This window comes from Nymphaea colorata, chromosome 4, assembly GCF_008831285.2.
Source record: "Nymphaea colorata isolate Beijing-Zhang1983 chromosome 4, ASM883128v2, whole genome shotgun sequence".
Lineage (NCBI taxonomy): Eukaryota > Viridiplantae > Streptophyta > Magnoliopsida > Nymphaeales > Nymphaeaceae > Nymphaea > Nymphaea colorata.
In genome coordinates, this window is record NC_045141.1 from 21,813,309 (window position 1) to 21,831,310 (window position 18,002).

An 18,002-nucleotide genomic window follows, 5' to 3' on the forward strand; every position below is an offset into this window, starting at 1 on the left:
AAAGAGGAAGAGAGAGAGAGAGAGAGAGAGAGAAGTTGAAAAGGAACGGTCAGGTAGGGAAAGGAGAGAACTAGTTGCTGAAAAGTTATGGCTGTCCAGGAAAGTGTTCATGCTGTCAACCCACATCGGTCCACCGGGCTCACTCGTTAATTTTTAATCGGAAGATCTCAATGAGGATCTTTTGCTCCAAAAGGGCCAAAAGAGAAAGTTCTTCAACTTTCGGTGTAGTTTACAAAACAGGAGGAGTTTTGGAACATGATCTTGTTAGTTTTCGGAGCTCTGGGACTAACATAGATGAACAGATTGAAAACCACATGAATCACTAATTTAATTAACCTGCGCCACGAATGTAGGTTATGATCAAGCAAACGGACAATTTACAAGGATAAGATTAGATTTTCTTCAACATGAGACCATTTTCATGCACGAATTTCTAGGCAATAAAACTACTGAAATACTCGATCTGACTAGTGTAGATTTCCTGAATAAATTTATCTTTTATCATCCACATGTATTGGTTCTGATTTGTGAAGATTCAAGTTGGGTGGTGTAGAACCTTTAGATACAATCACCACCTTCGGGAAAAAAAATTTTACAAGTAGAAGAATACAAGAAGAAGAAGAAGAAAAAGTGTCATCTTTCCAAAAGCGAAAATGACAAATGCATGTTGGCTTTATGGGCCTGGAACTCGTGCCACTGCCCAATTATACTTTACATGAAACCAGGCACGGGATCCTAGAGAGAAAATGTACATCTCTCTTTCCCCACTCTCTCTCTCTTTCTCTCGCTAGATGTGTCTCACATTTTGTTTGTCTTTATCTACTTTGAACTCAACTCATGGGGCGAAAATTGAGCCTTTTATAGTTTCCATAACTTAGAACCATTAGAGTGCATTGCATATGTTCTTAAGTGGAGATGAGCAAACAATTCAGATATGGTTATAGGGCTTGCTTTTTAGCAGTACTAGTCCAATTCAAATCCGATTTTCATGTATTTGGATAATTTGATTTGAATCGAAGCCATTTGAACAATTGTTGTCTCTTATTGCCAGCGATTAAATTGCAAAAAGTAGAGGTGTACCGAGAGGTGAAATCTAACTCCCTGCACCCGGTGTTCAAGGCTGCTTCAGAACATGGGTGGCTGTGCATGGCAAATTTTGAAAAGTGACCAACTCCAATTAATCCTAAAAAGGCGTGAAAGTGCAAAAATATTCATATGGCAAAGAATATGTACGAAAAAATTTATCGTTGTGCGTATTCAAGTGAACGGCTAACTGGGAAAAAAGAAAGGGAAAAAGGTGGAAGACGAGAAACATGACACAAAAAAAAATCGGATAGAAAAATTTTCACCAATTTCTTTTGTTGGTAACAGTGAGGGATGACAGGCAGGCCAACTCCATCTACTAATGCAACAACCACGTCCGAGCTTGCTCTTCCATGGACATAGAAATTTACAGAGTTACGAAGTTATAATGGTGAAGATCCACCTTGAAACGGAAAGACTGCAAATGGAATCCATGGATTTACAGAAGTTCACTGTCGAGGGCCTCTACAGGCCAAAAATCTGGTCTGAAAAATTACTCAATTCCTGGACATTTTCATTTCCACGAGAATGTCAGGAAATAGTTAAAAATAGAAACCAACGGAAGGTAGACTGCCAATGGAAGTTATTTTTTTAATAGTTTGTGATACATTTTTTGTGAACAGTGGACTACTCTCGAACATGTTGGCATACACGAAAGAATCAACATTGCCTGATATTGCTATATAGAAACTAAAATAACCAATAATATCAGAAATTGAAAAAGAAAACCAATTAGCACTAATGTAGTTTAACATGTTTGCGATATAACAATGATTCAATCAACAATGTACCCACCCATGGAGTCACCAACGAAAACCGCGAACTTAATAATAGCGGGAAAGGAATTAAGTTAAACAATTCTATTTCTGTATCGCTCTCCAAAGACACCAAGCTCTCAGGCTTCCAATAACTTGATATTTTCAAGGTACCATATAGAAACCAACTGCTGATGTGCTGCTGTTTAGAAATATTCGACACAACAGTTTGCCTCCTCCGCAAACCATATCTAACCTTGTAATTTTTAACAGAAACAAAAAGCTGCTCTCTGTCGATATCGATGCTTGATTCTTGTTACTCCAGACACTCGGGCAGACATCCATGATTAAACGCAACCAGGCCAATTTTTCATTTCAACATCTTGGCATTGTAGATTTCCATGTACGTATACCTTCGGTTGCATCAACTGTCCAAAACATGCAAATAAATTCATACTTGACTATGACGTACAATTCCACAGAGATGAGACTGAACAACAAACAAGCAAGTTTTCCCAAGTCGCGCGCATTTTCAGATGAGGAAACACCATGATAACTGAACAAACTAGAAAACAAGAAAGTGGCGTGGACTTTACCAGTATAATAGGTGGTAATGAGAACTGAATCTGCAGCCTTGAGAAGCCATCCACAGCAAATAAACACTTGAACCCAGGAATGCTTGAATGCCCACTGTGCATAAATTAAATGGTCAAGGGCTTACAATAGAAAAGGAACTGCTAGAAAAAATATGTCCAAAGTTTCTCTTTTTTTTTTTTAATTTTTCTCCTTGATGCCAGGGTGACTCTTTAGGGTTGTTTAGTAGGCATTTTCTAAGTCACTGCAGCAACTTGAACAACCCAATGCTAAAAGAAAGCTACTCTTTGGAAAAGGAAAAAGTGAACACAAAAGAAATTACATTTCTTTTGCATATGAATTTGCTTGTCGAGAATAAAATGAAACAAGTAAAGCTTAACTCACTTCAAAAGATAGGTGAAGTTTCCATGTTGAAATTCTTCAATGGTAATGCCTTCTTCTTTTGAGTACCTTTAGTGAAGTACAATCCCAACAAAAGCACATGAGGAAAGTAAACGAACTACAGGATACAACATCTCCTCTAACATTAGAGCGTAAAACCAATTCCACATAATATCTACTGATAAATGAATGGGAAAAACATGTCGACCCAAAGGATTTCAGGATAAGGCCATGTGGGCTGGTTAGGAGAACAGAATCTAGAGTTGCATAAAATGTCAATGGCTGCAATCACCATACATCAGCACTAAGGTATGTAAGTATGTAACAAACTTCTGTTTTTTTAAGTGCTTTAATATGAAATAGCTCAATCATAAGAAATAGATTGTAAAAAAGAGTATAAGGCATTCAAAGAAAGTAGGGTAAAGAAAATTTTGATATGTAAGAGAAAACAGGAACAGAGGATGAGAGAGAGAGCAGGGGAAGTTTCAACATTGGGAGTCCACAGATTGCACAAAGGGGAGGTATGGAGTTGCTCTTTCGCACCTGATCTTCTGTACTTTACATTTTACAGTTCCTTTGAAAGGCTCACACTGAAGTTGGTTATTGCTTTCTTTACTGATTGTGAAGGGATTTTTTAGGTTACAATTAATATTGATCTCTTAAGAGATGTTCAACGTAACCATGGACAAATACTGTTTTTAGGTTAATACTATTTCCTCAGCAAGCTATCCTTCTCTAAGAAAACATAATCATGAATAAGTATTCTTCGTCGGTTAATACTATTCTTTAGGCAAAAGAGAGAGAGAGAGAGAGAGAGAGGGCAACATAAAATACTTAGAGATGCAGTCCTTCCATCTATGCTGAAACCAACTGTGCATGTTCCTTGATAAGTCTCAAGGTCCAAGCAAATACAGGCTCTTCAAAGAGGCTGCTTTGATACAACTTAGAAGCAGGTGCAGCGGTGCAGGTGTAGGTGCAGCAACTGACAATTTGCTTTCTTTTTTGCTGAATCATAAATAGAACCGTAATTTGTTAATGTTGTTGTTTGTGGACAATTATACAGTTATATATACATACATACATATATACATATATATATATATATATATATACATATATATATACACATATATATATATATATATACATATATATATACATATATATATATATATATATATATATACTGAAACCATGTTCTTTTTGGTAAATACCATACCCGCACTCTGAACCTGTGTGACATAGCTGAATGTAGAAGGAACAATTTTTGACATTTTATCATAAGCAACAAACGTTCTCAAAGACGAGTCATACAAGTTTCTTTTTATGATTCAAGCATCACCATATCCACTAGAACGAAGGGATACAAATTGATAATAAAAAAAATTCTATCAACACAAGGGAGATTTTCAAAGGATTAAAAACAATGAGGAATCCTTGAAAAATCCACCAAGCACCATATATGCAGCTTAATATTAAAAATTCATATTCAGCATAAACTTGGCCAACAAGGAATAAAACACCAAGAAAGACTAAATATACCTCCATGGAGACTTGTTCTCACAAAATCGGGAAATTCCATTCATTGCTGCAAAAGAGTCTACATGAACCAAGCAATCGGCTGCCTTAGTCGAGCCATCTTCCACTGAAATAGGCATGAATAAAGTGATTGGAGACTGATATGATTATGGAGAAAGTGTAAAATTCAAGAAACAACATTAATCAAAGAATTCACGTATTAAATTTTTACATTTTAAGAAGAAAGGGGACGGAATTGAACCAGAACAAGTGGTGAACACTTCCAACTAGATGGGAGCATACCCCCACAAGCAAGTATGTTTACCAAATATGGCAAGTGGCTCCTTCAGGCCCTTCTGGCCTTCTCCCTCCCCTCCCCACTAACCCACCCACCCACCCCCCCACCACAAAAAAAAACACACACACACACAAACAAACTAAATGGCAAAATAACTGTAGAGATCAGATTACAAAAATATCCTTTTTTTGAACATAACAGAAATAATAAATTTATAAACATGTCAGATTAAAAAGTGTAATGTCTCTCAATAAAATGTCATGCGAAATACCTTTACCTATCTTGTGTAAAGACTTGAGGGCATAAGCAGCTGGATAGTTTGAATATGAAGCCACACTTGTGATGACTGAACATCCTAGACTAGATTCATCTTAAAATGTAAGTGAAAGTGATGAATATAAATATAAGCCAACTAACAAGATCATGTTATCTAATTATCTAAATGGCACTAACCAACCTGACCAGCAGGGATCCAATCAACATTAGATAAAGCAACTTCCACACATTCTTTTTCCTATTGATATGGCTGCAAAAATCAACTCGTTAAGACTGCTTCACTGACATAGAAACATGGTTCAGTAAACAGAATAGAGTATGGATAGCTAATGTCTCCCTAAAACTTAACAAGATTAAACATGTGCAGGCATGTGCATGCTCACAACATATGCACGGAGACACAAAAGGACCACAGAAAATTAATGATGATATGGGATCTCAAGATGCCATTAAAACATACTTTGCATAAGATTACAGTTGAGTAGACAAAAGCACAAGAAGAAACAAGACACAGACCATTACGTTAAGATACACTACTTATGACAGTTTGTGAAACTCAACACAAGTTTGCAAAAGTTTCAGCAGCGTACTCATGATTAACCTACCAAATTGTCACAAAAAAGAACTACAGCCTCCACTGATTGCTCAATATTTGATTCAAACAGTCCTAGCAGGACATGTAGCAAACTATAAAAATAATTTGTGTACTATGAAGGCATTTCTGTCATTCTTGCAACACTCAGAATTTCCTTTTAGAAGAATGGTTGATTTTATGCAGAATGTCGGACTTAGGTAGTTCAACAAATCCTAGATGGAAACTTCTCATGAGATCTTTCCCACACCCACAATCGCAACTAGAAATAAGTGTGCAAGTTTGCAAAAAATTTACTGTAAGTTACAGACTTTGCAGCTAACAAAGTGCAGTAACCATTAACGAAGTTGAACTTTTGACTTACATCCTAGCAGCTGCAACGGCTGCAGACAAGTTGAACATAGGAACTGATGGGATGATGAAACGGAGCTCCTGCCACATATTATAATACATAAACCACATGTATATAGTACCAATACAACTCAAATTATCTCAAACCATGCCTCAGCTAGCAAGCAAACCTTGTGTGGGAGCTTTGAATACAGCATCACAAACAAAAGGACTGGGAGACCATATGGCAACAGTCTCCGGTCAATCAGCATCCCTACCTGCAGGAAATAACCATTTTGTCATACGAGAAACAAGATAGTAGAGTGCCATGTGAAGGTGCTCTGGGTGTTATCAAAGAGTACCCCTACCAAGTTTATCACAGAAATATGCAAGGTTCAGCATGCAGTGGCATATATATTATTTTTATTAGTCAATGGCATAGCATCCTTTCCTCCAAAACATAGAAAACTTACAAAATAAAGAACCGTCATACAACAGGCTGGTTATTGGTTATCCTTGCTGACAGCTGCCCAAAAATTATAATGGGAACCCTATGCATTACCATTCCCATGGACCACCTACTTTTGATGCCAAGGAGTCAACCAGACAGAGATGAATCCACCATGGAAGTTTAAAAGGTTTCATATGCAATTCATATGATTCAAGCAGATTATACCCCAAAATTAAACATACCAATACAGTAAAACAGAAGAAGAAAATAGTATGCAGAAAAGAGCTGAAAGGGTTAGCTCGTCACTTGAACTTACCAAGCATAGAGGATATGCGGCAAGCATGGACCGAGGAAGAGCTGAACTGAAATACCAGTAGAACACATGAGTCTGAATGATAGTCCATGTCAAAGAGAAACATAGCTATGGTCAACGGTGATGTCGTATTTGGACAGGATAACTTAATAAGGGCATGTTGTCCATTAGTAGGGGTAGCAGAGGAATGTGTTGTTACATAATCACTAATAACAACAATAAATAACAAGGGACTATTATTAGTGCAGAAACAGAAACTACAACATAAATGTGTTCTGCATTAGACACGAAGAATAAACCAAATCTGTTTCTATGTTATGACTTTGATCTAGACAAAGACCAAAAAAAAGTGCATCTGTATCATGCATCAAAAGCAAGTACAAATAACAGAGCACACGCAAAGAAAAGGTGCTTCCTGAAAAGAGCCAAGTGCACAATGGAGATTGAAGAGAGCAAACTTCATTGGATCTCCTCACATGATATAAGTGGAATCTTAACACAGGTCAAATCTAAGTTAGCTTATACAGATGAAAGTGCATAATCAGACACACATTTACATGCTTTCGATTTTTCACTTAGCATATAATATTATAATGTAGACTCCCTCTTGCAAATTGGAATGTCACCACATTCCCAGCAAACAAAGGAGGATCAGGCACAAGGCATATTCAGTCTCATGATACTGCAACAGAAAAAACTCAAGCTAGCTACCTACCCAAGGAGAAAAACCATAGAAATTTGGTATCATTAAAGGCTAAAACAAGAAATTTGGCACTCCTGGCACATTTATTTTCGGGTTCACTAAGACTAGATAGTAAGCTGACAGAAACAGATACCAGTGATGGATGACATCCAGGCAGAGAAGATTCATAAGGGAAGTAAAATTGCCTCCAGAAAGCATAGAATTAAATAGACATTTTTATCGAGTAAAGAACATTGCAACCAGGATCCACTTACTAGTCAAAGAAAATTGATATTGCTCAACAGACCAGGCATTTGGAAATCAAAGTCCTTTATGAGCTCTTTGTTGTTTTCCAAGGAAAACCTATTTTATAAAATGAAGAATGTTCTGAAAATGAAAAGGTATTAGTTTTTGACCTCCACATAAGGTAGCATATCATATTTACAGTTATGTGGCACCTCACTTCAGCAAAGACTTAAAGTACTTGGGAACAAAACTGGCACCAGTAATGCGTGTCATATGTTCTGAAGCAAGAGTATAGCTAGATCGCATCTCCTAATCACTTTTAATTCTGCATTTTCATTAAGGATACACCCCATTCAGAACTTTTATTTAAGACTGAGTTGAACCAGAGGACTTCAAATTCAGGCCAGACAAGTCGCTGCCACATTATTGAATCAACCAACACTGAGATACCTGTGAAATTTGAGAGTAAATGGAAAAAAAAAGAGAGAGAGAAAAGGACAATTGGTTACTTTGAAATGTCTAGGAATGGAACGAGAAAACCTTAAAGGAATATCATTGATTTGATAGCAACCTACGCACAAAAAGCTTGTGACGATACAGCATCTGAATGCTTCCCAGAAGGAAACTGATCTGATCTGCCAGAAAATGCAGACAAAAGAATTGAGCATCAGCTATGGGCAAGATAGAAACGACAGTTATATGTAGGGCTGCACAACGAGTCGAGCCAGCTCGGGCTCGACTCGAACTCGCCCGGTTAAACTCGGCTCGAGCTCGACTCGTTTATAAACGAGTTGAGTTCGAGCTTACAATGAAACTCGAATGAGTAAACGAGTCGAGTTCAAGTTTTAAGAACTCGACTCGTTTATACTCGACTCGACTCGTTTATACTCGACGAGTAAACAAATTTCATCCCACGTCATGAAATTTACTAGATATTTTAAAAAGAAGGATCATATTTTATTTAAACGAGCTAATCGAGTTAATCGAGTCGAGCTCGAGCTCGACTTTATTTAATCGAGTCGAGCTCGAGCTTGTGTTAGGTAGCTCGACTCGAGTTCGAGTCGAGTTCGAGCTCGAGCTCGTTGAGTCGAGTCGAGCTCGAGCTGGGCAAGCTCGAGCTCGACTCGGCTCGTGTGCAGCCCTAGTTATATGCAGTCCAGAAAACAATTTAAAATCATGAATTTGAATATTTAAGGTCAGAATTCTCATACACACTGGGAACTTCAATGCTTCACACCTAAGAAAAACTTCAAAGTTCAAACTACCCTTCCCCCCTCCCTTCCCCAAGCGCTATTCTCCTTTCTACTTTTCTCTTTGGCATTTTCCAGTTGGAACTTTGAAAATGTTTAAATAGGGCGAGAGGAGTCTTTGACATCCTCACAAAGTTAAAAATGTGGGCATGCCAGCATGGAGTGCCTGTTCTAAATTCATAGTCACAGAAAATGCAAAAAAAAAAAAGCGATAAATTAATTGGCCATTTAAAACTTTTAAAAAACACGTTTGTTGAAAAAAAAACGTTAAAAATGCATTAAAAACGCGTTTTTTGAAAAAAAAACGTTAAAAATGATTTTTTTCGCATTTTTCAGCTTTTTTTCACTTTTTTCATTTTTTCAGTTTTTTTAATGTCAAACGTTTTTTTTTTCATTTTCTATTTTTTATTTGTTGCAAATCTACTTATCTTTTGATGTTTGAGTTATTAGTTTTTCACTTATTTTATTTTTCCCTCCTTTTTAGTTTTTTAAATTTATTAAAAATTTACCGTATTTTTCTCCTTTTTTTCAAGCTCGTCGTATTATACCCGAAAAAAACCTCACCGTTTAAAACTTCGAGACGTTATTTGTTACTATATATAAAGGCATTGAACAACATTTAAATGAAATTAACATGAAAAAACAGAAATGAAGCGTCACATGGAGACAATGGTGTAAATAGAATAACTAATCAGATAAAAGAGTAGCTAGACTAAGCCTGACTAATGTCTTAAACCAAAGTTTAAAATGAAAATGCTAAATATGACAAGTAACATTTTATTTCATACCAAAAGAAACTCCAAACCAATTGGACCTAAAAGCAGCACGATATCACATCTAAATATCATTGTTGCACAGACCTGTTACAAAATGCAATAGAACAAAAGTTGAGACAAGTATATTAGATAAGTACTACAAAAAATATAAAAGCTTTCCTCAGCATAGCTTCAGAAAAACCTAGACCACCATCAGACTAATCCAAAAAATTTCACTTAACCATGCCTTGTAAACTGAAACAAAGACCTTGAACCACACAATAAAAGCAACCAAAATAGAATTAACATATAAAACCTTTGTATTTAGATCTCCTACAGTCACTTAATCAAAATCTGGTTTTGATCTTCAAATCAGAAAGTAAATTTCCCCAAAAGACTGTGATATTTAAACATACATACCAGACACCTTAAAGTAGCTTTGAAGTTCCTCTTTAACCAAAAAGCATATGCCAAATTCACTGCAAAGACAAGAGCTTGCACCTTCTCAGATAACACATACACATGATAAGCAATAGGATAAAAGGATAAGCAATAGGATAAAAGGTTGAAATTAAATATAATAAGACAGAAGGGCAATGTAAGCAAATTACAGTTTCAGCAAATGAAAATGGAAAACCAACATAAATGTGCTACAGTAACAACTAACAACAATACCTAGCTACAGAAAACCAACATAAATGTGCAGTCTATGAAACTTACAAAAGCAATAATCCCCTAAAGATAAACAGTTACGTAAAATTGGAAAAAGCTAGATTATAGTCCTGTGGTCTTTCATGTTTGACAAGCATAAAACTCTCATTTAAAGCACAATTAGCACACAAAGAAAAATACTATATCAAATTGTGTGGTAGAAAGACTTCAACAACAGATAAGCAAAATAACAGACCTAGACCAAGGGCAAATATATTTGGAAGAGGCCGGGTTGAGTAATATAACAGATGAAACTGAGAGGCCGTCAGTATTGCAAAAAAAGCTTCAACTTGACTACCAAACTGCATTTTCACCTGTTCACATAGTTGACTAGTTAGAAAAATGGCAAGGATACTAGCACAAAAGGAAGTGCTAATATATACATGTGTTTGTGTGTGTGGTATCAGTCAACAGCAAAATTTCGGCACCAATTTCTAAAATGCAAAAGAGAAAGCTTCTTATCAATTACAAAAAATCTTAATAGGATATTGGGCATCTGTACTGAATTTTCTATGGTATTACATGCACCCATACTTCTATTAGAATGTCCACAATCAATTGCAGAAAAAATTAAACATGCATTTTCTTGTACCATATGGAGGTCATGATCTTAAAACAGACGGAGAAAAGATGACAGAAAGATGCGATGGCAGAAGCATGTGCTCATAGGAACCATCTGTACTGAATTTTCTATGGTAGCACATGCACCCATACTTCTATTAGAATGTCCACAATGAATTGCAGAAAAAATTAAACATGCATTTTCTTGTACCATATGGAGGTCATGATCTTAAAATAGACGGAGAAAAGATGACAGAAAGATGCGATGGTAGAAGCATGCACTCATAGGAACCATCTGTGTGACAAATTGAAAGCTTAAAAGGATGAAAAGGAAATGGATACTTGCTTTATATATAATTAAATAACATAATTTAAGACTAGAAGCCACCTTCCTATGTTGCAGCAAAAACCATAAGCTATGAATACAGTACTAGAAATGAGGCCCAGCTAGAAAACAACTATCAAGTAACATAAGTTATATGGAGTCAAAATTTAGGTTGCTACTGCAACAAGCAGTTTCGCATAGAGCAGAAAAAAACCAGATCAAACAAAAGCATCCTAATCAAGCTAATTAACTTTGTCCAGAAGCAGAAAACATGCTTACGAGGAAGCATGCAAACTTGCTGAGTTATAAGGATGGAAATTCTCTTTCACATGTAGAGTAACTTATAGAAAGATAAACAGCAATCACCCTGGCATGCAGATACTAGTTGAAAAATGATTAGGTTAAAATACATTAGCTCTCACCTGTCGGCGGAAAAACCCAAGTGTTGTCAATATGAAGCTACCCAACATGAGACGAACTAGAAATAAGTCAGAAGGAATTATTAGCTCCTTTATAGGAAAAAGAGTTCTAAACATATCCAAGCTTTCCTGAATACAAAAAATGGAGGAAAAATAAATATAGCTTGCTTTATAAGCTGACACCATCTAGCTATAAGCCTATAAGTTTATCACTTTATCCTATTGAATTTAAAGCATAGAAAGGCCTGGAATCAAGTTTGATAACCTAAGGAAGGAACTGCTACTACTTAAAAAGAAAATATAATATTGGATTCACGGATTTCTTTTCAAGCAAAAAGAAATCAGGAGACAAAGTGTACCCTAGCTACTTTAATTTTAGGGCAGGTAATTATAGCCAACAATTTTCAGGAGTTCTGAACGAAACAAAGCTCAATCCATACAAGGCATCATAAAGGACAACATAACAGAAACGGCATAATGGACTAGTTGAAAAGCTTACCCACTATCAGCCCATAAAGCTTTGGAAAATGAAAGAACTCCATTGCGAGAACAACTGGTGATGCCAAGAACGAGACAAAAAGAGAACCTATAAAAGTAATAAATAAAAACCTTGACACAGGTCGAACTAATGATGGAGTTATTCAAGATTCAGGAATCTTCAAGAATTTGAAACTAGATAATTTTAAAAAATAATTGCAACAACCTATCTAGGCCTGCTTGATAGATTATCAGAAGAGAAATAGAGAACAATTTTACAGCTTGCCAGTTCAGCAATTTATCAGGTTGAGAAATACCCTGTGGCAGGATCAGATGCAGCATGCAGTCATGGGTGTAAACACACGAGATCTTCAATAAACTTGGGTGCAGGGAACCAGAAAGGGCACAGACACACACAGCATAATGCATTTATATTTTACAATTATTTCATAAAAGAAAAATAAGTTTATAACCATGCAGGTACAAATATTATTACGTCCACACATTAGCTATCTACCGAATAACTACAGAACAAACTATAGGGGTGTAAATGGTTCAGATGCAGACAGTAAAAATAAATAGCAAATTAGAATTGCATCAAACCAGTAGAGCAAAAGAAAAAAGAAAACAAAATTTAAGTATCATATCCTAACTGATCATATCCCTGTTTGATTGGATTAACAACTTGATCTCTCCCTCAACTTTGACATGTGCAACAAAAAATTGTAACATTTGTCAATCAAGAGTTGAGCTAGAGTTCAAGTTTAAGTCAAGGTTGAGCCAGTTTTTCTATCTTAAACAAACTAAAAGCAGCCCAATCATCAGCTCAAACTCGCCTCATGACTTAGGACTTCTTGGAAGGAGTTATGTCAAAGTTTTCCCCAGTTGGCCGCAACAATCTTTATCCTACTTTCCATGCTTAAATGAAAAAGAGATGAAGCTACTGATATTTAATGGAGAAGAGGACCTTCATTAAGCATAAACAGAAGCATCATTCAGTAAAATTTACAGTTCTATTAGTGCAATGACCAACAATAGCAAATATACCAAAAGAGAGAAACATGAATAAACAAAAGGCGAAGTTCCTAGGTGATGCTAATAAAAGCTTATGTAAAAAAAATTGACTTACCTAAGAATGTACGGGGCACAACTCCGGGGAATTCAAAGTGATCATACTGTTGAGAAGAATTGAAAAAGAATCTTAAAGCAGATATTCATTATTTTCAGATGCTATAAGATTTAGAACTTCCAAAAGCCAAATATATCACCTAAATCTACTAGATTTGTACTACCACATGAACACCTTTCTAGAAGGGCTTTTCTCACAACATTCTTATACAAGAGCCAGTTAATTATTGAATACTTTACATAATTTATCATGTCGAACGAAAAGGATTGCACAAATGGAACCATCATTTGACAGGATAAAGTTATAAACCACTCTTGGCATGTTTAACTGGGCATAAATATCATTATTAGGTGGTAAAAATCCATTCATGAGAAAACCCTTTCTCATGAAATAGCCTTTGCCTTATGGAAGGAAAATGCAGCGGTCATTTAAGAAAACTGAGATTTGAGATCTTCCAGTGAATGAGTTGGTCCCAGGTGCAGATGTAAATGGATCCAATGGGGTGTTTTGTTGTTTTTAGTTGCAGTAATTGCAACTGGGTCTGGTTCCAAAACTGCCAGATAATTTAATTACTCGAAATCTGAACCTCTTGCACCACCACTTCTTTTTCACAAGGATGCTGGATCAACCTTCTATGAACGTTTGCAGGGGCAGAGGCAGGGAGGCAGCAGGGGCATGCCCACCCCCCACTCCCTCTCAGATTTAAATAAAATAAAATAAAAAATTTACATGTAAATTTTAAAAAATTTAGTTTAACCTACATAAAAGATTTGAAAAATTATATTTTGGCCCCTGTTAAAAGTTTGAAACTATAATGCAGCCCCTGCAACGAAAAATTTCTAGCTCCACTCTTGAGAGTTTGCCTCCTCCATACGAAATAAGGCCTCCTTCTCATGGAAAGAACTGAAACAGATGCTCTTAAGAATAACTTGATGATGCAAACTAAAGGAGGTGAGCATACAGTTGTCATGTAGTTTAAGGTCCATGATAAGATAGAGGTTTTCTTTTGTGGTATATGCAAAAATTGTGGCACTTTCAAGGAACTTGTCCTAATTATGATACATAATTTAAAGATACAAGGAATGTACCTTCTCCAAGTGATGGTGATGATAAATAATGTCGTGCATTGCCTTCAAAAGTAGCAAGCAGAACCACAATAAAAGAAAAAAATTCGGTTATTTACATAACAAACAGTATTGGTGTTGGAGTAACATGCAAACCCATGAAAAGTAAAACATCTGCTAGAAAAATGAAAAGGGTAACATATATACCACAAGCAATATCAGTCATCAATAGTTGCCATATGACGTAAAAAATTAGCACAAAGGTCAAGTCTTGGTTTCTGTTAATTACTGAAATTTTAAACATGCACAGCACAAACACAGATGCAAGACATGTCGTGGTTCCATACATATAGTTCCGTGTTGCAATCATGCATATCAATGGATGTGTATAAAAGGGCACACATATACATAGATACTTGCATTAAGGAAAATGATCACATTGATTGGTAATCGTATATGTTGTTTCATGTAGAGTGTAAATATTTCAACTCACAAAGGTACAAAACCATTGGGTAGAATTTAGCTATTTTTCATATCTTAACCCTTTGTAAGATAGGCTATGCAAATACCATCTATATGTAGGAAATTGGCTTGAATCATGTGAAGGATCTATAATAGGTTTTTTCTAAGGGTTCAAAAATTGGCACCTTGAAGTCATGCTTTTACATAGCAGAAGTATGATCCAGGAGAAGCGATGGTGTTATAAACATTTTACACTGCAATGGCATGTGCACCCAGGTTCTTTTATATCTTCCATTTCTCGATTTACTTCCCTGTAAGGTGCAGGACAAAATAGCCTATTTTTTCCTTTTTAATTTCACTCACGTGATAAGTTAATTTTAGGCAACATAATTGTATTCCAAGTAGCTTCAAATAAGTTTAATGATGGGCACATTTTGGACACCTGTTAGACTATTTATTCTTATAGACAAGTAAGTTGCTTCTATTCCATAGCGCCGACACTTTCGTAGCCAAAGAATTAGTTGAATAGCCCCACGATACCTAAAAATTCCACAACCCCAAAAATAATGCTACTAAAAAACTCACTGCCTCCAACATAAAAATATCTTGTTCCAGTGACCAGCATTTAGTTCTCTAGTTTATTTGATTTCAAGTCTTTTAACAATGCTCCATCCACTACTCCAACTTAGATTTTCCTTCATGATCTCTTTAATTCCATCATGCAATATAGAGAAAATACGTTCCCCGTTGGATCATCCATATGACTAATCTTTTCCAATAATATGTGGAATGCATGCATCTACTTGATCTCAAAAAGAATTTCTCAATCAAATGCCACACGACGAGCATAAGCCAGATGACTGAAACAGCGATACGGCGAATTGCTAGTAAAGCTTCTCCTTCCCCATTGAACCTGAACGCACTTATAAACGTCAATGACGATTTCCCAAAATGGCACGTTTCTGGAATTTACTAGTTACTTGGTCAGTCATCTTTGTGTTTCACAAAATGACTCGCTAGTTTCCGCATCACGACGTGACTTGACAAGTATACGAAACACAAAGATTTTTCATGTACTGTTTAATTCTGGTAAAACACTGTACAGTGATTCTGATTACACGATAGCTGAAATATACTCAAAATCCCAAATACAAACCTGCAAATGACTCGATCAAACCAAAAAACCAGACAAGGATGTCATCCTTCCTGAAAACCGAACCCAACAGTAGGAAACATTACCTGGACGTTGAAGCTCTCTTCGACCTTGGTATAGGGCGCCATGAGCACATGGAACGCAGCGATTGACGCCAGCAATGCATCCCACCCTGAACCATCGACGACTTAGAGAAGCCAAGAACCGGGCGACAAAATCGCGGGGAATTGATGAGCTTACCATAGTTTTCGAGGGCTCTCCAGATCTTCGTCCTCTGACGAACAACGGATGTTTCTTGCTTCCCCTTAGCCATGGCTGCCCCAAAGAAACGGTCGAGCGCGGGGAATGCGATCCCGCCTCCCGTACATATACCCGCGCAACGTTTGACGAATCGGCATTCGAATCGCGTCGTTGATCGAACCGGAATTCCAAAGATTCGGTTATTGCAGTCGAGCTTGATCCTGATCCGACCCATTTCAAGAACCAAAAAAAAAAAAATTCGCAAAAACAGGCTTAAACTGTCGAGAAATAACAAAATCAAGCACATATTTATCACCCCGCAGTAGCGGAACCAGAAGGAGCTTCAAGGAGGCATATACTTCTATATATCGACAAACTTTAAGGAGGCTCCAATCATGTTGCACTACAAATTGCAAAGTGGCTAGAAGGATTAAAAAAAAAAAGAAGAAAATAAGTGGGTTTTCAGAATTTTTGAAAATTCAAAGAGGCCGGGCCTGTGTCCCATGTCTCATTTGGTTATGCCCTGATATTCCCAAAATATTAAAAAAAATCATGAGCCATATCTTGCTAAAATAGAAGGCCATTTCACAAATTTGAATATAAAACTTAGAGATGAAAGATCCCATCTTATATTTTATGAAAATTTCAAAAATTCTCTCAACCCGCTTTTGATGCGTGCACATCAATTGGTTTCTTATCGTTTAAGGCCTACTTCTCTTATAATTCCAAAGACATGCATCTCTTTTTCTTTTTACCTGTCGTAGGCTTCAACTTTCATCACAACCACCCGAAAAGGGGAGAGAAGAGTTTTGATATCCAACAATATTGTTCAGATCTTAAGCTAAACAGGAGCAAGTTAACAGGAGCAAGTTAAATGTTATGCATATAACAAAGGACTATGAGTTATTCATAACTAAAATGCTCAGGGGCGGAGTCAAGCTAAGGGCCCGCAAAGGCCCCTGGTCTCATCTAAAAAAAATTTACATGTAAATTTAAAAAAATTCACTTATCTTATATAAAATTTTTTAAAAATGATATTTCACAACAAGTCAAAATTTAGAAATTTTAATTATTCCTTCTCATAAAAAATTTCTAACTTCGCCCATTTCTCTACTTGGTTAAATAAAGAACCATCTCCCTAAAAAGACAAAAAATGAAACCCAAAAAATTTCCCCACAAATTACTAAAATATCTCAACAGTAAAATGTGGGAGTATGTCTTCCCAGATTAAATTAGTATAACATGGAAAGCCTCTCCTTAAGTAAATTTTTTTTGTTTTTTTTCACTTAAAAAAGAAAAAGCAACCTCATTTCTTTCATCGTGAATTTAGACATATGGTAGCTAAAGAATGAGAGGGTCCTTCGATGGCCAGGCAGATATAACATGGTGAATTTTTGTGGCATTGTTCTGTATTAGTTTTGTTGATAGTTAGCAGGAGATGATGATTTGTAATTTCTTTTGAAGTGCAGACACTCTTTATTCTTTTTCTTTCTTGAATAAATGAAAGGGGAACTCCCCAGCTCGCTTTCAGCAAAAAGAAATGGGCGATGGTCGTAACATATTTAAGAAACGTTTGATGTCTCAGAATTTTCTGAATGAAATTTCCATCTCAACATAGAATTGGAATGTCAAATTCCAGTTCCAACTCTTCTTTGAGTTTGATCATATGAAATTTTGATTGTAGAATTAAAAATAACTTGTTCGATGAAAAGAGAATTAAAATTATAGAATTTAAGGCTTTGAACTCTTGCGGCCCAAAAAGAGACAAAAAAATTCCACAAAATTCTAGAATCATAATTTCACCCTTAAGGTGGGATCATAATTCTAGCATATAATTTCATAATCAAAATTCTTTATTTGATACCAGAATTCCCAGCACCCGTTCATGGGAAAGAATGAGAATAATGATCCTAGAGTTATTTAGATTCCAAGCGAAT

At 36.2% G+C, this 18,002-nt stretch overlaps 1 protein-coding gene across 3 annotated transcripts; it reads right to left on the reverse strand.

Moving 5' to 3' along the window:
* Window positions 1-1,791: 1,791 nt before the first annotated feature.
* LOC116252677 (dol-P-Man:Man(7)GlcNAc(2)-PP-Dol alpha-1,6-mannosyltransferase) lies at window positions 1,792-16,176 on the reverse strand. 3 transcript variants are annotated; one of them, XM_031627109.2, is made up of 20 exons: window positions 16,066-16,176; window positions 15,912-15,997; window positions 14,235-14,276; window positions 13,147-13,192; window positions 12,040-12,126; window positions 11,544-11,599; window positions 10,432-10,549; window positions 9,945-10,003; window positions 9,558-9,629; window positions 8,095-8,149; window positions 7,866-7,969; window positions 6,595-6,666; window positions 6,019-6,105; window positions 5,862-5,929; window positions 5,087-5,155; window positions 4,901-4,989; window positions 4,356-4,458; window positions 2,817-2,882; window positions 2,435-2,528; window positions 1,792-2,266 (listed from the first exon to the last, which is right to left on the reverse strand). In XM_031627109.2, the coding sequence occupies exons 1-20, from the start codon at window positions 16,136-16,138 to the stop codon at window positions 2,186-2,188; spliced, it is 1,527 nt and encodes a 508-aa protein (XP_031482969.1). In that variant the 5' UTR covers window positions 16,139-16,176; the 3' UTR covers window positions 1,792-2,185. The 3 variants fall into 3 exon arrangements, with proteins under 3 accessions (XP_031482969.1, XP_031482968.1, XP_031482967.1); XM_031627108.2 differs by having other exon boundaries at window positions 4,907-4,989; window positions 8,091-8,154; XM_031627107.2 differs by having other exon boundaries at window positions 8,091-8,154.
* Window positions 16,177-18,002: the final 1,826 nt, after the last annotated feature.

Coding starts and splice junctions, on each gene's coding strand:
- LOC116252677 (XM_031627107.2), bottom strand. CDS start 16,138: ATGGCTAAGGGGAAGCAAGAAACATCCGTTGTTCGTCAGAGGACGAAG. Junction 10,004..10,431: donor TATATTTGCCCTTGGTCTAG/GTCTGTTATTTT, acceptor TTGTCTTTGCAG/TGAATTTGGCATATGCTTTT. Junction 2,883..4,355: donor GAGAACAAGTCTCCATGGAG/GTATATTTAGTC, acceptor ACTTCACTAAAG/GTACTCAAAAGAAGAAGGCA.